This window comes from Xiphophorus maculatus, chromosome 22 (genome assembly GCF_002775205.1).
Source record: "Xiphophorus maculatus strain JP 163 A chromosome 22, X_maculatus-5.0-male, whole genome shotgun sequence".
In the NCBI taxonomy this organism is placed as follows: domain Eukaryota; kingdom Metazoa; phylum Chordata; class Actinopteri; order Cyprinodontiformes; family Poeciliidae; genus Xiphophorus; species Xiphophorus maculatus.
The window spans coordinates 27,046,623-27,070,079 of NC_036464.1; the positions used below are offsets into that span (position 1 = coordinate 27,046,623).

Sequence of the window (23,457 nt, forward strand, 5' to 3'; positions counted from 1 at the left end):
CCTGTTTATTACTTCCGCTTCCTGTGGAGCTCCACCTGACTGGACGCTTCCTCGTTCCAGTCTGGTATTTTTACTGCTCCGTGCAGCTTCTCCTCCAGCTTCTCCTCCAAGTTGAAGTAAGGCGCCTTCAATAAACTGTATTCGTTATTGAGAATTTTTTTTATGTCTATGCATTGTTTGCTTTAGGTAAAGTTGCCTAAAGCACTTTCACTTTTGCTTACATGAAAAAAGTGAAAGTCATTATTATGTAACAAGTAGCAGACGCGAAATCTTCAGGTTTACCCCTCTCACCCTCTCAGTATGACCTAATTTGAGCTTCTTTTAAATGCTCGTATTTTGTACTGCTTGCGGTATATTGAGTTATTTTTACGGGGTAATGCCGCCATCTGCTGTGAGGTTGTATTTGGAAATGTATAGCGATGGAACACAATAATAATAATAATAATAATAATAATAATAATAATAATTATTATTATTATTATTATTATTATTATTATTATTATTATTATTATTAACCCTTATCCCTAAGTGGGCTCTGTACCGTTTACAATCTGCTCACAATCTTTGATCTTATGAACATTGTGAGACTTGCTGCATTCATCCAAATGTCAGCACCTTCTCTTCTTCTTGCACCTAGCACCTTCTTCTTGGAGGCCGTTTTTGAAAGATGGAATGTAATTTGTAGGTGTGTGTTTGTTAATGTGTAGCTTGTTCATTGTTGGACTTTGTCCTCAGGTCTCTCTCCCACCACAGTCATGTCAACCAAGGTCGCCATTGTCACTGGAAGTAACAAAGGCATTGGGTTTGCCATCGTCAGATCGCTCTGCAAGCAGTTCCAAGGGGACGTTTACCTCACTTCCAGAGATGTGTAGGTAGCTCACCTGGCAACACCTGAACAAGAATAAACTGTTTCTCTTAAAGTTTATTTTCATTTCACCTCTTTGAATTATGTGTCTTTCTCCACCCTAATTGTTCACAATCATAAATGAGTAACGAACTTCAGTAAAAGACTGACATGTTGTTAGAGGTTTAGTGTTGAAATTTTATTTATTTATTTTTTTGTTATTATTTTTGGGCGAATGTTGAGTCCTCCTGTCAGATTTCACCAGGTGAAACCAAAGAGTAAGCACTGAGGAAAAACAAACAAAAAAATCTAAGAGAAGGACTAATTTAGTTTTGATTACTTCTTATGCATTTTATGATAATTGGGTTGTAGTTTCATAGTTTTTTTTATTTATTGTTTATGAATATATTTTTTTTATATTAATTGATAACATTTGGGTAGTTAAGTCATATAAACCTTGTTTGTTTAACCTTTGCTTGTTTTTAGCAGAAGAATTTGAGCATTGACCAGGGACAGAACAGCCTTTTGTCTAATTCTGGCACATTTACAGAAATGTGCATTAATGTGCATTATTCCTACTGAATAATTTCAAATTAAATTACATAGTGTTAATTAGAGCTGCGCCCTGCAATGGACTGTCAACCTGTCCAGGGTGACCCCGCCTCTCGCCCGAAATGTAGGGACAAGGGTGTACAGAAAATGGATGGATGGATGGATGGATGGATGGATGGATGGATATTTAGGGCTGCGCCAAGTACAGTTTTGGCCGATCTTGCTCCCCCCCCCCCTCCCCCCCCTTTTTTTTGTCTGAAAAGTCACTAAATTTAGCAACAAAGTCACTAAATTGGCAGTAGGGTGACTATTGTTAACAGTGGTAGACTGGAGGACAGTGGTTGCAGAGGTAGATGAGATCAGTTTCCTCATGTAAATATTGGCTGATCTCCCAAAAATTGATTATTGGCCGATACTTGCATATGAATCCCATCTTATCCACTGATCTTATCTACCTCTGCAAAATTCTTAAAATTAATCACTGCCTTTTTTTTTTTGCTCTGCTGTGAGGTTAAACTGACTGACAGACCCACCAGGTCATATCTGCACATTTGCAGTTAACAATAGTCAACCAACACAGTGACTTTCTTGCTATATTTAAATTTCAAATGGCCAAACTTGGAATTGGCAAGTCAGGTTTCTTAAAGATCGGTAATCAGCGATGAGTCAGAAATCTGTAATCGATACATCCCTAACCCCTAGCATTAATTACTTGAAAAGTTTTGTATGTAAAACCCTTGTCACCAGGTGTAAGTTGAGATCAGTTTGTTTAACAACTAAACGTGTAGATAACCTACATTTTCAACATTTGACCGTAAAATAAATGGAAATGTTTTGCAGTGATCGAGGTCAGGAGGCCATAGAGTCTCTGGCCTCAGAGGGGCTGAAGCCTCTGTTTCACCAGCTGGACATCAACGACCTGAACAGCATTAAAACAGCTGCTGCTTTCTTCAAGGGGAAGTACGGAGGAGTGGACATCCTCATCAATAACGCTGGGATAGCTTTCAAAGGTAGCTTTGGAACAATGCAGATCAAATGAACTCACATCTAAACATACCTGTAGTTACTCCAAAGGTAAATCACGTTAGTGGTGAAAATAACAAATGAATTTATATCCGTGTAATACACAAAAGTAATTGATTTATTTTCCAATTGGGATAATAATAATGCTGTGTTTTTGCTTTTTGAATTGATTCATACCTGACTCTAACATCATGTTGACTCTTTAGTGGCTGACACGGCTCCGTTTGGGACTCAGGCTGAGGTCACTTTGAAGACCAACTTCTTCGCCACCAAAGACATGTTGACTCACTTCATGCCTCTCATCAAAGCTGGAGGTAGACAGTCAAATCTCATTCCATTTTGATACAGGTTTCTGATCATCCCATCAATAATCTGGTGGAAAAAAATCCAAAATATTTTTGGGGAACTGTTCAATGACCTGGACAGCATTAAAACAGCTGCTGCTTTCTTCAAGGAGAAGTACGGAGGAGTGGACATCCTCATCAGTAACGCTGATTTACATTTTGAAGATGTAAATCAAATTAACTCTTTAATCAGTACAAATTATTATAACTAAAACTGAAGAAAAATATTTAAATAAATAAAAGGGGGGGAAAAAGCTAAATATATATATATATCTTTTTAGATTCTAAAAACATATTCTCTTCTGCTTTTGTCATCTAGTTTCAGCTGAGATTCCCTATGTCATAATTATTTTATCTTTAAATAGACTGTAGAGAAAATGGACAGGCATGAAATATCTATAAATGAAGCAATACATTTAAAATAATTAAATAAAACATAGTATATGGATCCTTAAGGGTCCATTCCTGGCCCGTTAAGATAATATTGATATTGTCCACCATGGGGTTTTCAGAACCTTGCCATGATATTTTTGATGATGTATTTATTCACGGTGTGAACATAGATATCTTACACTATGTTTATGCTGTGCATAGTTTTTGATGTCCTCTCTGTTTCTTAGGTCGTGTTGTGAACGTTTCCAGCTTTGTTGGCTCCCGCACTCTGAACAACTGCAGTCAAGAACTCCAGCAGCGTTTCCGTAGCGACGACATCACAGAGGACGAGCTGGCGGTACTGATGCAGCGATTCGTTGACGCGGCCAAAAAGGGCGAACACAAACAAGATGGCTGGCCGGATACAGCCTACGGAGTGTCGAAAACTGGACTGACGGTAGGATTTACAGAGCTGTGAAATGATATTCATCATTTGTTACAGATTTCAGATTTAAATGTTACAGGTCATGAAATGAATTTTAATTTCCAACTAATATGACCTGATTGGTTACATGGAACCAGTTTTAAGATAGTATTGCTTCTTAAAGGAGAACTGCGAGCTGACATTTCTTTGTACTTAATTTGTAGCTGCAGCATTATTAAATGGCACTTTATTTGAATATTTTTATTTCTATGTAGAACAAAGTTATTTATCATTAATTCTACATTTTTATTTGCACAATGTAGATCAACTGCTATGGGCTGCTTTGGGTTCAGATAAATGAAGAATTATTAAAAATGTTGAAGGTTATCCTGCAATAGTCAGCCCCGCCCACTCCTCACTACGTCCCAGGGCTGCCTACTGACCAGTTCTCTGTCTAACAGGTCCGGAAAATCTCTGAGACCTGGGTATTACCCTAAAAGTACTCTATAAGAGATAATCTATTTAAACTGGTGGCGAAAGTGATTCGTCTAGCTCTAACTACCTCCAATCCAGAAGTTATGACCCTTTACAGTTAAGAAACAATCAGCTGAGTAGCCCTCACAGCTGCGTAATTCCAATAACCACTTCTGTTAACGGTAGCCCACTTTCTAAATCATAACTTGCACTTGGAACCGGCTAGATTATGTTTAGTGACTTAGATGTAAGTCCCAGGGTCATTATTTATTCTCACCAAAGGAAATTATGAAGCCTCCTATTTACTGGAATCATGTACATTAGTTTTACCTTAATTAAAAGAACTGAACAAAGATTAAATGACTCTATTAATTCCAATGTCCACCAACCTCATTAGAATTTTATAGTATAAATTTATTAAGCAAGCTTAAGCAAGGATATGCGACATACAAATCAATAATCAATCGTATATAATTCAAAAACAGTGTAATAAAATTTACATGTACAATCCTACTACCCTGTCTCCTTTCCCTAACTTTAAGTCGCACGTTCTGAAATGGAATTTCAATGAGCAGATTCAACTCATACCCAGACGATGGTGGATCTTTTGGCAACAGGAATTTCTAGCATCCTTGGTTGAGGTCTTTGCCTTGTGTGGAAAAATCCTCCTTAGAAAGGAAACAAAGCAGAACGGGTCCGAATCCTTTTGCAAAACCCAGTTCCTCATCCCTGAGGGACCTTTGTCCTTCCTCCAAGTCTTGTTGCAGAGTTGAAATTGCTGGGTTGAGACGAGACCGACGGTCGAATGAAGAACTAGAGATGGGGCGATGGGACCCAGTCCTTTCTTGGCGGTGTGAAGTCCGAGCTCCCCCGTAGTTCTGAAGTGCGGTCCGTAGCTCAATCTGCTCCTGCAGGTTGTCTCTTCTTCTGCGCCGCCGGACTGGGAACAGTCGGTTCCTCTTTGCAGCCCGTTTTTATACACTTCTCCACCATGTATGTGTATGGGGAGCTTCTGGTCTACGTGACTTCCTGAACATCTGCTGTTTTTCGTGAAAAAGTCCCCAACGTTTCCCAACCTGTCCGTACTTTCCCAAACCTGTTGCTTCAGCCAAACTCACCGCACCACCCATCCTGTGCGCCCTGGCCATCTGTTCAGAACTGCTTGCGACATTTCCTGTTTTCAGGGCTGTACTGCATTCTCCTCTTTTCTATATCTCACTTTCCTCTATTACAACTCAGTAACCACATTCAACCTGTTGTTAAACCTGTTTGAATTACTTTCAAATGATTTCAACTTCATATTCATTGACAATAAATCATTAAACATAATCATTACATAGTTAAATCATTACAGATCCTTAATCAGAGATTCTTTGCAGAAAGTTATTGAGTGATTACTTATACTCATATTATTCAGACATATTCAACTTAATTAACTTTTAATCAAACCACAAGATTACTTTATTTCTTCCAAGCCATTATGCATCTTTTTCTGCGTGTGCCTGGAAAGATCTCATACCCTTATGCCAGTTTTCTTGACACCCCCTCCATGAGATCGGACGGTGCTTCGCAGAAAACACAGAGTCCAAAGTCAAAAGAGATCAAGTCCATCATCACAAGTGATAGTGAGGATGTCTCGCTCATAGCAGGTAACCGGAGACGATGAAGGTGTCCAGGAATCCACAACCTCATACTCCGTGAGAGTCGACGGCGGAGAAAGCCAGAGTTCTGCGCCCAGGTCGTTGTCAAGTGTAGATCCACCTGAGACGGAAAGGGTGGAACGTTCCAGCGGAGGCTGCAGAGGCGAAGGCAAGTCCATGCCGAAGTCTGGCAGCGTTGATGGATTGTTGCAGTAGCCGTCCAACTCTGCCAGCAGATCCTGGAAATCCATATCACTTGGTGATGGAGATGAAGGGGAAAGGGTGTCCTCAGTCTGGCATGCTTGGGGAGATGAACTGAGTTTCTCAGTTTGGGTACCTCTCTCGTTAGTCGTACTGCTGGCTTGGCATCCGACGTCGATAAACAAATCCGGAGACACGGGACGTGTAGGCGGAAGATAGTCGCCCACCGCCACAACTCGGCCATCCAACAGATGTAAAGTTGGGAGGCATTGCCGAGTAAGTTGGTGTTCCCATAACTTATGAATCACGGGCAGCCGTAGTCCCGTATACAACGGAGATGCTGTAAAGTCGTCGTCGTCTAGGCCAAATGCAGAGGTCCACACGATTTTGTGCACCCGTTCCAGGGATCTAGATGTGGAATCCGCTATGTAGGGCAAATCCTCCAGCCCTGTGGCGCAGAGAATTGCCGTTACATCATTAAAATGGCTGCTCACGCATTTGTGACACCAGCGGGCGGACGATGCCACCCAAATGAATCCATAGGATTCTGCGGCGATCCCACATCCCACACAGCAGGTTGGTGCCTGAGGAGAAACAGCAACCCAGGTAACTTCATGATTTTGGTTACGGATTAATAAGATTTACTTACAACGACGAAAATGCAAAAGCGAAAGCTGAGAGAGTAGGCTGGTTTAAGCCCGTGTGCCGGCTTGTTTGGCGAGCCAAGGTGAATTAATCACAGGAGCCGAAATGTCATGATCTGGAGCTGGTTCCCCTCGATCATAGACATGAGCTGAATCATGGAATATTGCCGCGTAGGTCATCAGCCAGACAACAATGGCGAGGTCCGAGGTCTCATGAAGCCAGTAGAGGACCACCAGGATCCCCCAAACCGTTGCCCAAAGAGCCAGAATTATCCACTTTTGCATCCAAAGTCGCCGTCCCCGACCTTTGATAGACAAGGCCTGGCGCGCTAAGTAGATGAGGATAGATACTGCGAAAAGCCCTTCTAGAATAGCTGTGAGAATCTTAAATGGGGCGGTTCGTGCAGCTTGTGCGCCCCCCAGGACCAATTCCAGTATCAGGGCTGCGGTATCGGTGATGAGCCACAGGCAGACCACAACGCCCCTGCGCCAATTAATGCGAGTACGGCCCATCAGGTAACAAGCGAAGAGGGACGAAGCCAACCCCCATCTGTGGAGAATGATTGGACGGAGGATAAGCTTGGCATATCCTTGTAGCGCGACGAAGATCCTCATAGGATGTCCCCTGGGCCAAGGACCGGTGTGGCAGAAGACTACCCAGGCCAGGGTAATCCCTAAGTGCTCAAGGGTACTCACTTGAATTGGTGCAAAAAGTGAGTTGGGATTTGATGAGTTGGTCGAAGAGTTGGTGTCCATGATGTGAGATGATGGTCGCTCCGGATCAGGTCCTGTCGGCAGCTGCGGTGAAGGTTGAATGGCTCGCCGGCACACGGCAGCTCTCTCTCTTATGCAGAAGTAGGCTCCTCCTTAGGGGGGAGGGGCTGGTAGTCCCTCCTTTTGCAACGACACAGTGCTTGTAGCCACGCCTCCAGGACGATTTTACCGATGATCAACGCCACGGCTACGCCCAGGATGCCCAAGAGGTATGGCCACAGCAGACTCAAAGCACTCATCAACCATTGTTCAACAATGTTGAGGCCTTCCTCCACCACATGAGCAACTTCTTCCACAACCTCGGAGGCGACGGCCACCAAAGTTGCCCCCAAAGTCTCGTACCAGTAACAGTCATGTTGATCAGAGCCTTCTCCACATTTTTGCCAATTCTCTGTAGTGGTTGAGCAGGTGAGATTGGAATACAAAAGGTTAGGTCCTACCCAGTCAAACCCTGAGTCTATGTTGCCATCACACAGACTTTTACGGAAAGCATGTCCTTCTGCGATGGCTATAAGGGAGTCTGGGATGAACGGTACAGGAAGACCAAGTATACTCTTGCGCTTCTGGAGATGATATCCTAGAATTGCATCGGTGCAGGTCCCTCCGCTCACTATCGCCCTTCGCCATGTTCCATTGAACTTTCGCCAAGTAACCTCAGAAGAGTGAGTGTCATACTCATCTGCATAATGGTCTTTGCAGTAACTTTCCCAACCTCGGAGCCCTCCGCAGGGTCGTCTGGCCAAACCTATTACACATTCAAGGATATTTCTGGTGTTGTTTCTACAAGTCATGCGCCATGGTCTTGGGCTGACGTAACTGTCCGGTCTCCAAAAAATCCCAGGCCAAATCATGCGTTCCTTAGAGTAGACCGTAGCAATGTACTGGTACTGTACCCAATAGTTTGTTGATTCTGTAAGGCATGGTGTTATCCAGGCTTCAAACTCATGTTGTTGGAGTCCCCACCACTCGTAGTCCCATTTTCGATAGTAATCCTCGTACCAGGCTCGTAGGGCCCATTTAGCCGTAGGAGCTTTATCAGGATCAGGGCAGTTATACCTCCAGGTAGAGTGAAGAGCGCTGCCAACCTGCCAGAGGTCGCACCGTGGCGATGAGAGGGTTTTCTTCCAGCAGGTGTCATTTAGGCTCTGAAAAATTCTTTTTGCAACACACGTGTCAATTTTTGCAAAGTCCGTTTTAGGAACGGTGAGAAGGTCATCAGGAGTCGGAAGGCGCTGCGTACGCAAGTTAGCAATGTATAGATCCGTTAATCCAGTGTGAGAACGAACTGTCCCCTCTGGGAAGTCTCCCATAAAGAACGTTTGGTCTTCGGCTATGTACGTCCACGGGAACGTGTTGTTCAGCCAGGGTTCAATTTCTGTACGGAGTGGACGTGTAGAGTGCCAAAAATCAGCCCAGTACTCTTCTATGGCTGATACTATATAATTCTGTCCTGCACATTTCACAAACTTGTTCCAGAGGCAAGGATTTAACCAACGAAAGTGGTGGTTGTAGCAGTGCTTTTGATCGTTTTCATACATAAACCGTCTAGGTCCTTGCCTGATCAGAAAAGCCGTCATGTTAGTCAAAGTATCAGGTGTAGGCGGCGTCATTGTGTTGACTGGAAAAGTACTTCGGGAGGCATTTCGAAAGGTCCAGTTCCCCGGCGGTGCGGTTGGGATGGTGTCATCCACCCTGCAGTTCAGGTGATAATCTCCCCAAAACTCCTCTCGGGGAAGCCAGGCTCGGCAGCCTGAGGACCTGTGTGGGGCTGGGTATACTACTTCTGTATCCCAGTACCCTTGGTTTGGCAACAGTAGCAGCGATCGACAAGCCATATTGCAATGCCATTCTGGCATACCTCGGTCCGGGTGAATCCAGTTGCATCTGACGGTCCGTCGTTCTTTGTTTTGCAGAACCCGTATCCAGCAGAGCACGCCGGTGTCGAGGAAGTCATAGTTGTAGATCTCCCAAGTGCGATTCAGAAGGTCGTCCAGAATGGAGTCGTTCAATCCGAAAGCTCGGCGTTCCACGTACTTTTTCCCGTTGTCTTTGGCGAACAGCCCGGTTCGGTTCTGGACAGATGTTTCGTTGTTCCATGGTACAAAAATAGCCGTGGTGCTTGTATTCCAACAATTGAAGTTAGCGTACTTGGAATGTCCATAGGTGACTCTTGTATGCGTAAGATACCACGGTCCAACTCCGATGAAGTAGAAGATAGTAGCAAGAACAGCAGCAGCAAACAGCAGGGCAAGAAGCGTTAGCAGCCCTTTCAGGCATAGGGATTTTCCGGTTATCGTAGTCGTTTTCCGTAGCAAAGGTTCGTTAGAGGTTTCCGAGTCGTCGTCAGTGTCAGTAGAGCTGTCTGAATCCGATGTGACATCCAGCAACTCCGGGTCTGTAGGCTTACGCCTCATGCCGATAGCATCCATCCTGGCCAGATTAGTGCTTCTCTGGGATCCGCTGTGTCAGGCGCTGTACAGATTTTTCTCAAAGAGTTGAGGTGGCCCTGGTTGGCAGGGTTCTTTCCAACCCGTCTGGTGGCCCTTCTCTGCTGCAGGGCTGTATATATGGGAGAGGGGTAGGGTAAGTCAGGCTCCAACCCCCTCCACACCCACTTCCAGTGGAACACCCTCCAGTAGTCCGGCCGAGGAAACGGGCCTTGGGCGGTGCCAGTTTTCAGCGCCTGGTCATACCAGGCCTCGTGTTTGTACCCTATTGGGGCAGGTACTGAGATGTAGGTGTACAATGATTGTCCATGCAGAATTAGTCTGGTGCGGTACCCCCAGGTTGACGGAGTAAAAATCCTCTGGTGTGGTGGATTGGGGTAGACCCTGTCTATTTCCAATTTTAATGGAAGCCTGGTGTTATTAAATATATAACATTCTGGATTTATTTCCCTCTTTACTATAGTTCTCGCCATACTTCGTGAAGTGGTCCAAATGACCATGTCATTGAGTGAAATTTCACAATACAGTCCTTGCAGTGGTTCAAGATAATGGGGACCCCACCTAATCCGTAGCTCGATCCCCCGTACCCTGAAATACACTGTATTAAAAGTCCATGGCAAGGATCTTGGGCACATAGGTGAAGTTGATGCATAATGGACCGTGTTACCGGACCCTCGTCCTTGCCAAGCAGGCGGTGCGGTAGGGATAAATAAATGTGGCTTCGTGGAAGGGGGCGTCGTGTATTCTTCACTTTCCCCCACCTGTTTTACGTTTTGGAAATTGGTGGGTCGGAGATATATGAGATACTTGAGAAAATAGGCCTCGGTGAGCGGATTGGAAACAGTGAAATCTTCTCTTGGCATATCTAGTAGAATGGAGGTGGTAGGGAGTTTTAAAAACGGGCCTCTGTCTGATAGTCCCGATGAGACTCCAACCCCCACTTTGAACAATCTAGTCACAAAACACTGTCTCCCCTTTCGTTTTTTGGTTTTTTGCTGACCTGCAGACTCGACGACTCGTTTTCCTCCTTCCGGTGCGTCCATCAGTCTTGGTTTGTCTTTCTCCATGGAAATGCTGAGGCGAGCTTCTGCCAGGCGTGAGTTTTGGGTTTCTTCTTGGGAGGCTTCGGCTCCGTACTGGACACGGTGGCGTAAGTCTGCTCGTCTGGTACCCTTTTGATGGCTACTCCGACTGAGTAGATCCCTTTATAGGGGACGGTGATCATGCGTACTGACAGCTGGACCTGACAGGAGGTGCTAGGATCAGAGGGCGTACCCGCCCTGTGAGCCACGCCTCCCGGGTGTTGCAAAACTCCATCCCGAAACTGGGATTCCGCTGTCACCCAGTACAGGCAAGACTTCTCCTTTGGTCTCACCGCATTGCTGCCCCATCCGTCCACCTCAGTGGTGTAGTAATACATATCTGAGCTGCGTACCCCATCTTCCCTTGGTACATCCGGCAGATCCACTATGGGTATCGTGCAGTCATTGATGACTTCCAAAATTAGATGTGCCCAGGTGGTCAGTTCCCAGGGGCCTGTCCACCCACCGTTAACGGCTTGCTCTCGGGCGTCATCTGGGAGTGCACTTAGCTCCTCAGCTGATGGTTGGTATGCATGAGGCCGATGTACCCGGAAGACCACAGGAGAGTGGTTGGCATTCAATGGTGGAAATGACAGGGATGCTCTAGCAGCGTCATATGGCCAGGCGGCTTGAACAGAATCCCACAGGACATCATGGGGCCCTTCTTCCCTCTTCCACACCCATGGGTCCAGTTCCTCTGGAGTGTTCGGAGGGGCGGAAGGTCCTGGTAATATTATCGGTATGGAGCTCCCATAGTTCGGCTGCACTTGCCCATAGGTTCTGTAATATCGCAGCGAGCTGTAAAACCTTGTCACTTGCCACCCTTCAGCTTCGCCTGTCAGTGTTACCTCTCCGCTCCTCAGCTGTTCCTTGCACACAGGGCAGTGGTGTAGCTCATCTCCGTCCCACGTGCAATAACAAGTTCTTGGTTTTTCCTTGAGCCACCCCCATTGGGTTTCCAACTTAAGCCGGGGCAGGTAACCCACTCGGCAGTTCCCACAGACTGTATTGTTCAATACCGTGACCGGGGAGACGCGAAGATGTTGTAGCATCTCTGCGGTAGCCCCCTGGTGCCTTGGCTTCTCACGGCCCGGTCCTTCCCAGATAATGGGGAGATGGTGGTCTGTTAAACAAACCGGACAGCCGCTTTTAGCTTTCCCCCATACCAGCATCTCTCTCTCCTCCGACAGGACTCCATTTTTAGCCCAATCCAATTTCTTCAGGGCTCGTCCTGCCCAAATCCCTGAAGGTGTTCTTCTAATTACAACCACCCCTTTCACGGTGGCCAGTCCGAGATAGGGTGGAATGGTACATGATTCACTGGCCATTTCACCGGCTTCTGTTTCACTTTAGTCAGGAACTGGCTTGAGCTGCTCAACTCCCTGGATCCCTTTTCTTTCTAGCAATACTGTGTTCCTATCCAGTATTTGCTTGACAATGTCAGTTGTCTCAAACTTGGGTTTCACCGCTGCATGCACAGGTTGCTCTCTTGCTTTGACCCACACGCGCTGTCCCTCTCGGAATGGCACTCTGGGCGTCAGCTTCTCCTTTTTGTCGCTGGAGCCCCGCCCCACTTCCTTCGTGGTGAACGGCCGTTGGTTGAGCTCCATCGCAGGGGCGGGCCTCTCGGCTCTGCTTCTGTCGTTCAGGGCCTGCCCTATTTCCACCGCTTGGGTGCTCCAACTGTTGGTGTTAGCATTTTTAGCTATCCAGCTTTTTACTAACCCAATGGCTCGTTCCACCACTCCGTTGGCTTGTGGGGTGTAGGGTGGCGAGTAAACTCGCATTACTCCATACTTCTGACACCACTGGTCAACCTGTGAATTACGGAAATGAGTCCCATTGTCCGTGCGCAGCTCTTTCGGGATTCCCAGGGCACTGCATACTTGTTCCAGCATGCCGACAACGCTATTGCCGTTTGCTTTCCTGGCTGCTTTTGTAGTTACAAACCCCGACATAGAATCCACCAGCACTAAGAGGTACTTTTCACCTCTCCTTCCTGTTATCCCCATGGGACCTGCAACATCCATGCAGACTGAGCCCCAGGGGACCGTGCTTTTGATGGACAACCCATCCATCCGCTGCCCTCGGCGACCTGCGTTGTGTTGACCACACACTTCACAGTCCCTTAGCACGCGTTGGACTTGTTTCACTGGGATCCAAAGGTCTTGCTCCTCCAGTTCCTTACGGGTAGGTCGCACGCCTGCATGTCCAAGGGCCTCATGCACGCTCCGCACGACCTCGACCACGTATTCTTCTGGGACCTCCCGTCCTTTGGGAGTTCTGTCCCACTTCTCGGTACCGACAAAGACGATCTTCCTTTGTTGGACATAACAGTCCACTTCATCATTCCCACGCCAATGAGCTCCCTCATGCGTGTGTGCTCTTTGGTGCTGCACTTCTATCTCCAACTGCAGCTTCAGCTCAGCAATCTTTTTCCACAAATCTTTGTGTGCCACTGGCTTGCCCTTTGCTGTCTCGAAACCATTTTCTTCCCAAATGGCCAAGTCCTCTCTAAGGGCCTGAGCACAGTAGTAACTGTCGGTTACTAACCTGGCACTTTTGATTTTCCTTTTCACCAGCTCCAGCAATCCTTCCAGTACTGCCGTCACTTCTCCGGCTTGAGCACTACCGGGGGCCTTTCCTTTCTGGCGGCTTTTCTCTTTGCCATCCTGCTTCAGAATAAATCCCCAGTATGCCGACTGGTCGGACCCCTTTCTGGATCCATCGGTGTAGATTGTCCATTCCGGTTGTCCTGGCTTTTCAGGTGTCTCTTGTGTTCGTTTCTTGCTGGTGGGTTGTGCTGGCCCAATTTCAAGCTCCGGGTCCAGCAAGATGTCCTCCCATCTTCCCCACCGAGTGTTGGTCGCTTTAGTACTTTCCACAGTCCCTTTTCTTAGGTACTTGTGAACTTGGCTTTGTGTGATGACTTTAACTGGTTGTCCTTGTGCCAAATCTTTCAGCACACCCCAATAGCGGGCTAACACCGCTAGCTCTTTCTCTTCCTGCGGGTATTTCTTTTCAACAGAAGTTAGGGTGTAACTCCACAGGGTAACCAAGCCTCCATTTTCGTTACTCACTTTGATCATGGCATCGTCATTCTCGCAGCTGATCTCTGCCACCAGTCTTTCTGACAAACTCCTTGGCTCCAATCTCACAGCTGCTTGAATGGCCCTTCTCAGTTCCTCTAGGTTCTGTTGATTGGCTGCTGTCCAAACCCAGGGCCTTTTTCCGTCTTTCTCATCGTCCTCACTTTTCCTCAGGCAGTGGTACAAGGGTTTGGCATATTTCTGATAGTTGGGTACATGGTCTCTGACATAGTTGCACAGTCCCAATATTTTCTGCAAGTCATTTTCTGACTGTGGTGGTTGAATGTTCGTCAGCTTTTCTCTGTACCCATCCGAGAGTCCCAAGTCCGACGTGACTTGGAAACCCAGATAGTTAACCTGGAATTGTCCAAATTGACATTTCTTGAGGTTTAGTTTCAGACCTGCCTTGGTGAGATTTTCAACCACTTTTCGTAGCCTTTCTAGGTGTTCTTCTTCTGTGTCATCAGCAATAAAAACATCGTCAATGTACACAGTAGCACCTACGTCCCCCAGTACTTCCATCACTGCTGACTGGAACACGTTTGGGGAGTTCTTGTACCCCTGGGGTAACCTTTGCCACACATAGCTTTTGCCTTTGTGGGTGAATGCAGTTTTACCTTGCGACTGTCTGGCGAGGCGTAGGGAGAAGAATCCATTGGCTAGATCGATGCAGGACTTGAACTTTTTGACTCGAAGAGTTTTCAACGCTCCTTGTGGATTGATCAAACTGGCTCGGTTTGCTATTGTTCTCCGATTCAGGGCCTTGAAGTTGATAACTGGCCTCCAACCCCCTCCAGCCGATTCAGGTTTCTTCACCGCCTGGATGGGGCTGTTGGTGATCGGGTTGAGTTCCTCTCTGATGATCTCTAGGGCACCCAGTTCCTTCACGATCTTGTCCATCTCCTCGACTGCTCCTGGGTTCAACGGGTACTGCCGAACAGGTGGATGAACCCCACCTTCGATGTGATGAACAAACTTTGGGCCCAAATCTCCACAATCATTTTTGAACCGTGCTACCTGTGCTGTAGCGATGATTTCACGCAGCTTCTCTTTCCCAGCCGGGGAGAAGTCACTCTCTTCAAGTTTCTGTTCTGTCACCGTTGGTATGTCGACCGGTTTGTACCAGTCTTGTTTTTCTGATCCTGTTTGGGTCGGGCCGACTTTCACCAACCTTGCTTTCAAGCTCGTCAGCCTTCGCTCCAGTCGGCGATGTGTGCCTTTCTTTTTACTGAGTTCGTCTAAGTCTTTTACTGTGAGGAGATTGTAGGGACCTTTCACCCACACTACTCCTTTCCAGGTCCCATACGGCATTTCTTCTATTTTCCCATTGGCAAACTGAACCTTCAGGTGTCCTGCTGTTTTTAGGTCTTTGCGGGTCATCGACACCTCCGCTCCGGTGTCCACTAGGTAGGGCACTCCTTCCACTTTAGCATAGATTTCGTCCCCCTCCCAGTAGGCATTTTCTAAAATGACCCGCGACCTGGATGCCATTACTTTGGTGACCCTCCGGCCCCGGCTTTACGGGACTCACGGAGGGCCGTCCTCTCTTCTGGGCTCAATTTCCTATACTCCTCATCTGTCAGGAACTGACCTTTTCCTGGCTGGTTTGATGAAGCCGGAGGGTTGGTCGGTTTCCCTTGTGGTCCTGGTGGTTTCTGCTGGAACGGTCGGTTCCGGAAGTTGGGTGGCGGTGCTCCTTGTTGAAACGGTCTGCTCTGGAAGTTGGATGGCGGTGCTCCTTGCTGGAACGGTCTACCCTGGAAGTTGGATGGTTGTCTGATGTTAACCCTTCCAGGTGGCTTTGCCGGTTGGCTAGCCTCCTTCTTCCTTTTGTCCTCGTAGTACTGTTGTTCCAGGTCGAATCCCTGCACCGCTACATCCATCTGAGCGACCGTCGTGCTTCTCACTGGCAACTTCACGAACACGATCTCTCCTCTGCGTCCTTTTGTCACCTCACGCAATACTTTCACATATCTCGCAGGGGAAACGGTCTGCTTAAGTGTGTGCCACAGCGGTTCCAACCGGCTTCCCTTGTCCAGCCGTCCTCTGGCTCTCTTCACCTGGGACTCTTCATCATCCATGTCCTCCAACACCAGCCTTTCATAGTTGCTCTGTGCTGAATCTGTTCCAACCATCGGGTCCGAGGTCACGCTGGTCAGCCACAACTTTTTGGCTCCCTCGTGGTTGGTGGTAGACAACACAGTTGGCCAAACATCTTTTAGATATTCTTCATTGTTTTCGTCTACGTTTTTACTCCTAATTACCAGCCTTAGATTCTTCAATTCGGCGTAAGCATCCTGTCCCGTATTAGTGGCAGGTAGCTGAGTCAACGCCCCTGGTGATCTCACCGGGATCTGTGGTCCTGGCTCCGAAGACGTCGCCTGAGGTTCCTCTTCATCAGCCGACACTTCGTCCAGCTTCTGTCGAGCCTCCCTGGAGTATTTGAAGGCGGCTTTCTTCAGTCGTCGCAGCATCACATCATACATAATTCCAATGTATGCATTCCTGAAGTTGGTAGTCAGGGAATAGTGTGCTGTCAGTGTAGAGCAGGATGGTGTCATCAGGATGTTAGCCCATTCTCCGACTGTCGCTTCCACCTCGAGCAGCACACGGTCTCCCAATCTGCTGGCCCATCCTGCCGGGATCTGGTACTCGGTCTGGCCGACTTCTGGTACATACGTACGCCGTCCGTCCTTAGCCTGCACGGGACCCCAGGTCACGTCTCTTGCCAGTCTCTCAGAAGATCCTTCGATGTCAAAGGTTTCTATTTCTTTCTTCTTACCCCGGTGCTGTCCTGTTCGGAGTGTCTTATGCTCGGCCGGTAGTTGCTTTGGGTCGGAGAAGACGCTGCCGTTATCGCTCTCCTCTTCTTCTTCTCCAGGATGTTCGATCTCCGGTTGCTCCTCTTCGTCCTCCGAGTCGCTGATGTCCTCATACTGCTGTCGTCGAAGAGGTTCTCTCCTGGGGGAGTTCAGCGGTCGAATCTTAGCTGGTTTCATCGGTCCTTCTTCCTTCGGGACCGTCGGCTGCTTATTCTTAACTTTTCCCGCATTGGGTTTTTTCAGTTCACTGCGGCTCTCTTCAAACGAGAACTCCTTGACATACCTTGCTGCGGAGAACCCTGGTTCAACAGGTGCCTCCTTTATCTTTATCCTGGGTGGCTGCACGGCCTTGGCTTTACCTATCTGGGTGGTGTTTGAAACCTCACTCTGGGGAATTTTTAAGGGATATTTCTTGATTTCTTGCGATGGATGGCTAATGCGGCATTGCTCCTCCATCTCAGCTGCCAATTTCACCCCTTGCTCAGTGCGGAGTCGATGCAGACGGGGGTCAACCACCACCACCACTTCTTTGAACACAAAGAAATGACTGTTGGTGTTGGCTATATTCACCACTCCGTTCTCCGCAATTGATCTGGCGGTGTCCCTTGGCAGATCTGGCGATCTCAGTCCCTGTACACTCACTATCACTCTTCTCATGCATTCGTTGCTGGCTGCCACCAGGCCCCGCTCGAGTCCGTGCCACATCTTCTTCCGATATTCCTCCAGACTCTCTCCTTCTCGGTAAACGTCAATCGGGACCAGGATTACAGCCCCGTGAGGGAGACTATAGCCGTTCATCAAGACTACTTCTCCCCTTGTTTTTGGGCTACAAGTAGCTCCCAGCAATCTTAAATCTGCTGTGTAACATTGCCCTGCTTGGTTCTCAAGGCTGCGTCTGAATTTTCGATTGTGGATCTTGTATCGGTCATTGGTGAACACAATCAGTCCGTCACCCTCAAGATCCCATATTCTTCCAATAACCTGATAAATCCGGAGGCCGGTCTGCAGTCTAAAGTTGCTGGCCCCCGGTGGTATTTCGGCTAATTCTCGGGCCATCCTCCAGGTGTCCGATTTCTGAGTCTTCTTCTTGGGGCGGCCGGGGCCCCGCTGTTCCTCGTCCGATTCCTCCTCGTCCTCGTCGGAACTGCTGGCCGCTGGGGTCTCTGTAGGTGGCAGTAGATGCCTCCTCTCCGTGCTGTGGACTCGGGGATGAAACCCGAGCTCCGGGTCCCGTTGAGGGGACCACTCCTCGGCTGCATCCTTCCACTGCTCCTTTGTGAGTCTGCCAACGAGCGCTCCCTCGGGGTCGTCCTCATCCGACTGATCGGGGGGGATCTCCTCGTTCCGCGATGGACCCGGTTGAGCAGGGATGCCTCCGTCGTTGTCGTCGTTGCCGTCACCGCCATCGCTGCTGTCACCGCCGTCGTTGCTGTCACCGCCGTCGTTGCTGTCACCGCCGTCGTTGTCGTCGCCGCCGCCCGTCAGGTCTATCAGATCCCTCGGAGGTTGCTTCTGCTGGCGAGTCGGCGTCGTGGTTCTGCTGGGGAGTCGGGACGGGGGCTCAGCCACCTCCGACCCTGCCTCTTCGAGGGCTTGCTCCTTTTCCTTGCCTTCTTTGTAGGTTGAAAGTCTCTGCATGGCCTCAGTGTAGTCTTTGTACTGGCTCACCCCCTTGGCGTTTGGGTCCACCAGGATTCCGTCGATGCCCGCCGCCAAGGTAGCTGTTTTTACTACGCGGTCATACTTCTCGGAGGGGCTGTAGATAACTCGCAATTTGCCAAATTCCCATTTTTCAAGGAGATCAGCGAACCATTCCAGCCATTCTTTAACCTCTGCTTTCTTAGCCACCCGCACCGGGCATCGGACGACCCCCAGTCGGTGGCCACTCTCAAGCTGGGTACAAAAATATATCCGAGTTCGCACTAAGTGCTTCATCATTCTCTGAGCCACCTCCTTGTCGAGGGTGTAGTGAGATTCAAAGAAAGCCTTCTTGTTTATCTCAGTCCAGGAATCCAATCCATCACCGAGTAATATCAGCTTCACAGGGAATTGTAATAACGTGGATTGGGAAAGACTAGGTTGATGATTCCTCCAGTCCCGGCTGATGTCGCTTGCCCCTTGTCCCATTGCTGGCTTTTGCAGGGGATCCAGTTCCCCTCCTTCTTCTTCTTCGCTCATAGTTGTCTTTGTCTTCGAGTCGCCTATCCCCCAAAGCCTCTCTTTGCGCTTTCGAGTAGGGATGGGTCCAGGCTGTGTTGGCTACTGGCTTCACTGTCTGGATTTGGTCATTCTATCCTCAGTAGAAGCTTTCCCTCACCTGTATGCTATACAGTTACTGCAAGGGTTGTGACTGATGGCCTTATCAGTCACCACTAACTCTTTTCCCCAAGAGTTAGTAACCCAAGTGAGCTATTCAGAGTCTCACATCTGTTTTTACTGACTTGGTATCTTTGGGGCCCGCCTACTCAGTTGTGCGCCGCCCCACGTTGGGCGCCATGAAGGTTATCCTGCAATAGTCAGCCCCGCCCACTCCTCACTACGTCCCAGGGCTGCCTACTGACCAGTTCTCTGTCTAACAGGTCCGGAAAATCTCTGAGACCTGGGTATTACCCTAAAAGTACTCTATAAGAGATAATCTATTTAAACTGGTGGCGAAAGTGATTCGTCTAGCTCTAACTACCTCCAATCCAGAAGTTATGACCCTTTACAGTTAAGAAACAATCAGCTGAGTAGCCCTCACAGCTGCATAATTCCAATAACCACTTCTGTTAACGGTAGCCCACTTTCTAAATCATAACTTGCACTTGGAACCGGCTAGATTATGTTTAGTGACTTAGATGTAAGTCCCAGGGTCATTATTTATTCTCACCAAAGGAAATTATGAAGCCTCCTATTTACTGGAATCATGTACATTAGTTTTACCTTAATTAAAAGAACTGAACAAAGATTAAATGACTCTATTAATTCCAATGTCCACCAACCTCATTAGAATTTTATAGTATAAATTTATTAAGCAAGCTTAAGCAAGGATATGCGACATACAAATCAATAATCAATCGTATATAATTCAAAAACAGTGTAATAAAATTTACATATACAATCCTACTACCCTGTCTCCTTTCCCTAACTTTAAGTCGCACGTTCTGAAATGGAATTTCAATGAGCAGATTCAACTCATACCCAGACGATGGTGGATCTTTTGGCAACAGGAATTTCTAGCATCCTTGGTTGAGGTCTTTGCCTTGTGTGGAAAAATCCTCCTTAGAAAGGAAACAAAGCAGAACGGGTCCGAATCCTTTTGCAAAACCCAGTTCCTCATCCCTGAGGGACCTTTGTCCTTCCTCCAAGTCTTGTTGCAGAGTTGAAATTGCTGGGTTGAGACGAGACCGACGGTCGAATGAAGAACTAGAGATGGGGCGATGGGACCCAGTCCTTTCTTGGCGGTGTGAAGTCCGAGCTCCCCCGTAGTTCTGAAGTGCGGTCCGTAGCTCAATCTGCTCCTGCAGGTTGTCTCTTCTTCTGCGCCGCCGGACTGGGAACAGTCGGTTCCTCTTTGCAGCCCGTTTTTATACACTTCTCCACCATGTATGTGTATGGGGAGCTTCTGGTCTACGTGACTTCCTGAACATCTGCTGTTTTTCGTGAAAAAGTCCCCAACGTTTCCCAACCTGTCCGTACTTTCCCAAACCTGTTGCTTCAGCCAAACTCACCGCACCACCCATCCTGTGCGCCCTGGCCATCTGTTCAGAACTGCTTGCGACATTTCCTGTTTTCAGGGCTGTACTGCATTCTCCTCTTTTCTATATCTCACTTTCCTCTATTACAACTCAGTAACCACATTCAACCTGTTGTTAAACCTGTTTGAATTACTTTCAAATGATTTCAACTTCATATTCATTGACAATAAATCATTAAACATAATCATTACATAGTTAAATCATTACAGATCCTTAATCAGAGATTCTTTGCAGAAAGTTATTGAGTGATTACTTATACTCATATTATTCAGACATATTCAACTTAATTAACTTTTAATCAAACCACAAGATTACTTTATTTCTTCCAAGCCATTATGCATCTTTTTCTGCGTGTGCCTGGAAAGATCTCATACCCTTATGCCAGTTTTCTTGACAATGTTTAAAGACGCTAATTTAACATTGAGGTTCCTTAAAATGTCAAATCTTCAAAACACCAAAGTTAATTAGCAACAACATGAGAGAAGTTAGATTTTTGTACCAGCTGTTCCAAAAAGCTTCTCCCTGTGTTTTCACATTGCGATGGAAAAGACAACTTAGGCTAAATTCACACTACGGGCCAATCAGATTCAAAGCCGACCTTTAAATTGCAGTCTGAACAGCCAAAGTGCAATCTTTTCACGCGCCCAAAAAAAAGTGATTTTGTCACTTCCATATGTGGTCTAAAATCTGACACATATCAGATAGTTTTCAAATTTCAGTAGTCAAAACAGTCACTTCACATTTTATCCGACTTTTACATAATTTAGTTGAGATGTCATAATTCTGCTCTAAAAGTCAATGTTCCTTCCTTCTTCTGTTTACAATCTTGTGACAATACTGTCGACTTCAACTGCTCAATAACTTTAAAATCGATCCATAGATGGCAGCATCCATTATCACTTCCACAATCCATGTGCTGTTGCGTGACGTCAACGTTCTTCTTCTGCGTGTCAGGGATTTTTGGGGTTGAAAAACGTTCACAAAGAAGTCTGGTTGTGGTCACATTTAGTTAGTAGTACGAACGACTACACACACAAAAAAATTTATGTCAGCCAAAAATTGGAATTAAGCATCAAAAGCAGCTATGTGAACTTAACAGAAAAATGTTTAAGAAAAAATAAAAATATATTTGTAAGGAAATTAAGGGGCTGGAAAGAAACAATACATCATTAAAGTCAAATTTGCTAAAAAGTCAAGAAACAATATTCGTTAATGGAGAATAAGAACATGGAGATAAATTATAATATTTGGATTAAAGTACAAATATAAATTTCTCAGATTTATTGATCTATTATGGAATCAATTTTTAAAATTTTATTGCATTTAATGATACATTAATTTATTTGTTACACTTTTTATTAGGGAAGTAAGTCATTCATTAAGCTAGTTATTTATTTCTGTATTTATTTGTTGTTATGGCAGGTTTGGTGTTCTGTAGTCCTTAAGTGATGGAACACTTAAGCATCCACTTCAACCAGTCAATTACTGTCAACTGTTACAGGTTCTTGGATGTTTTATGAGCTATCCTTATTCTGCTTAGCAGCCCAGAACAGGAACATTTAGTTTATATACTGCAGAAATAGAACAAACTTAGAATCCAGAGAAACTCATCTAGAGAAACTGCTCACTACCTTAGATCAACATTTAACACCATCTACTTTATAGAATCAAACATGGAGAACCAACACTTTTATTACTTTAGAGTGACTAATACTTAGCTTATTATTATCCATAGAAACTCCTTCTAGCTTATAAATTATGGAGTACATATACTTAAAATAGGAGCATGTACTTCATGAATGAGAGCAAACTTAGAATCTAGAGAAACTCCTATTGGCTTATCTAGAGAAACTATATTAGATCAATATTATCAGAACAAGAATTCAGAGAAACCCCTACTGGTTTATAAATCACAGATTACATATTCCTAAATATGGAGTTATACTTTTTTGTTTTTCTTTTTTCTTCTTTTGCTCTTTCCTTTGGTTTGTTGTTTTGTTGTATTTCTTTCTAATTCACGTAAAGCACTTTGAACTGCCTTGTTGCAGAAAATGTGCTACATAAATAAAATTACCTTACTTTACTTTTCGGATTATTAGTAGGCTTGGAGTTCTGTTCATAAACAGTAAAGAGTTAAATTCTCTGTCTGAGGCGTTTCTGTTCTGTGTGCCTTCAGACGCTGTCCATGATCCTGGCTCGTCGTCTGTCTAAGGAGAGACCAAATGACGGGGTATCTCACTTTGTCTTTATTTTTTTATGATCATTTCCATTCACTCTGTGTTTAGGAAAGTCAAACTGCTGGCATGAATCTTGTGTTTTACTGTAACTCAGATTTTGCTCAATGCCTGCTGTCCTGGATGGGTGCGCACAGACATGGCCGGTCCAAAAGCCCCCAAGTCTCCAGACGAGGGCGCCGTCACGCCGGTGTACCTGGCTCTGCTTCCGGCAGAAGCAGCTGAACCCCACGGGAAGTTCGTCTCTGAGAAGGAAGTTAAGCCGTGGTGAAAACCTGCAGGCAGCTCATGTTTAAAAAAACAAACACTAGTCTAATAAGGTCAAATTCTTTTGCTATTTCCATATTTTAGCAACATTAGCATTCAGGAATCTAATAATGAACCAATGTCTTCTATATTAAATAATGCTCTTCTGTAGGTCATTTTTCAAAGGTGCTTTATTGCTTTAATAATCAAACCAATGTGATGTTTTTGTGCCTGTTACTTCAAATGCCTTCAGTATTTGAATGTTTAAAGTTCTGACCAAGTTTATTTTTGCCTTTATTATTTCTCACTGTTACTACATTGGAAAATTTCCAATTATCTTAATGTGATGAAGTTACCTGTTCTAAAATAAAAAGTGAAAATGTTTTTCTACAATAAAATATTTTTTTCCTAACTGCATTGATTTATTAAAGATTTTCAAACAGCTCTTGATCAAAAATACTAATAAAGTGACTGACAAAACAACTGTCGGTTTCTGACTGTAGTTATT

At 46.0% G+C, this 23,457-nt stretch overlaps 2 protein-coding genes across 2 annotated transcripts in view; both read left to right on the forward strand.

Moving 5' to 3' along the window:
• The window catches only part of LOC102228648 (carbonyl reductase [NADPH] 1-like), a 31,835-nt gene that overhangs the window by 1,099 nt on the left and 7,279 nt on the right, over positions 1-23,457 (forward strand). The window lies entirely within an intron of this gene.
• Positions 17-23,359, forward strand: cbr1 (carbonyl reductase 1). The gene is made up of 7 exons (XM_005809527.3): positions 17-116; positions 736-868; positions 2,237-2,406; positions 2,626-2,733; positions 3,384-3,592; positions 22,646-22,699; positions 22,801-23,359. Exons 2-7 carry the CDS (start codon positions 756-758, stop codon positions 22,972-22,974), a joined length of 828 nt encoding a protein of 275 aa, XP_005809584.1. The 5' UTR covers positions 17-116; positions 736-755; the 3' UTR covers positions 22,975-23,359.

What these genes read in the sequence shown, in the direction of transcription:
- cbr1 (XM_005809527.3), top strand. Translation starts at nt 756, where the DNA reads ATGTCAACCAAGGTCGCCATTGTCACTGGAAGTAACAAAGGCATTGGG. An exon ending in GCCTCTCATCAAAGCTGGAG is followed by an intron (nt 2,734 to 3,383) that starts GTAGACAGTCAA and finishes TCTGTTTCTTAG; the next exon opens with GTCGTGTTGTGAACGTTTCC. An exon ending in AGGAGAGACCAAATGACGGG is followed by an intron (nt 22,700 to 22,800) that starts GTATCTCACTTT and finishes ACTGTAACTCAG; the next exon opens with ATTTTGCTCAATGCCTGCTG.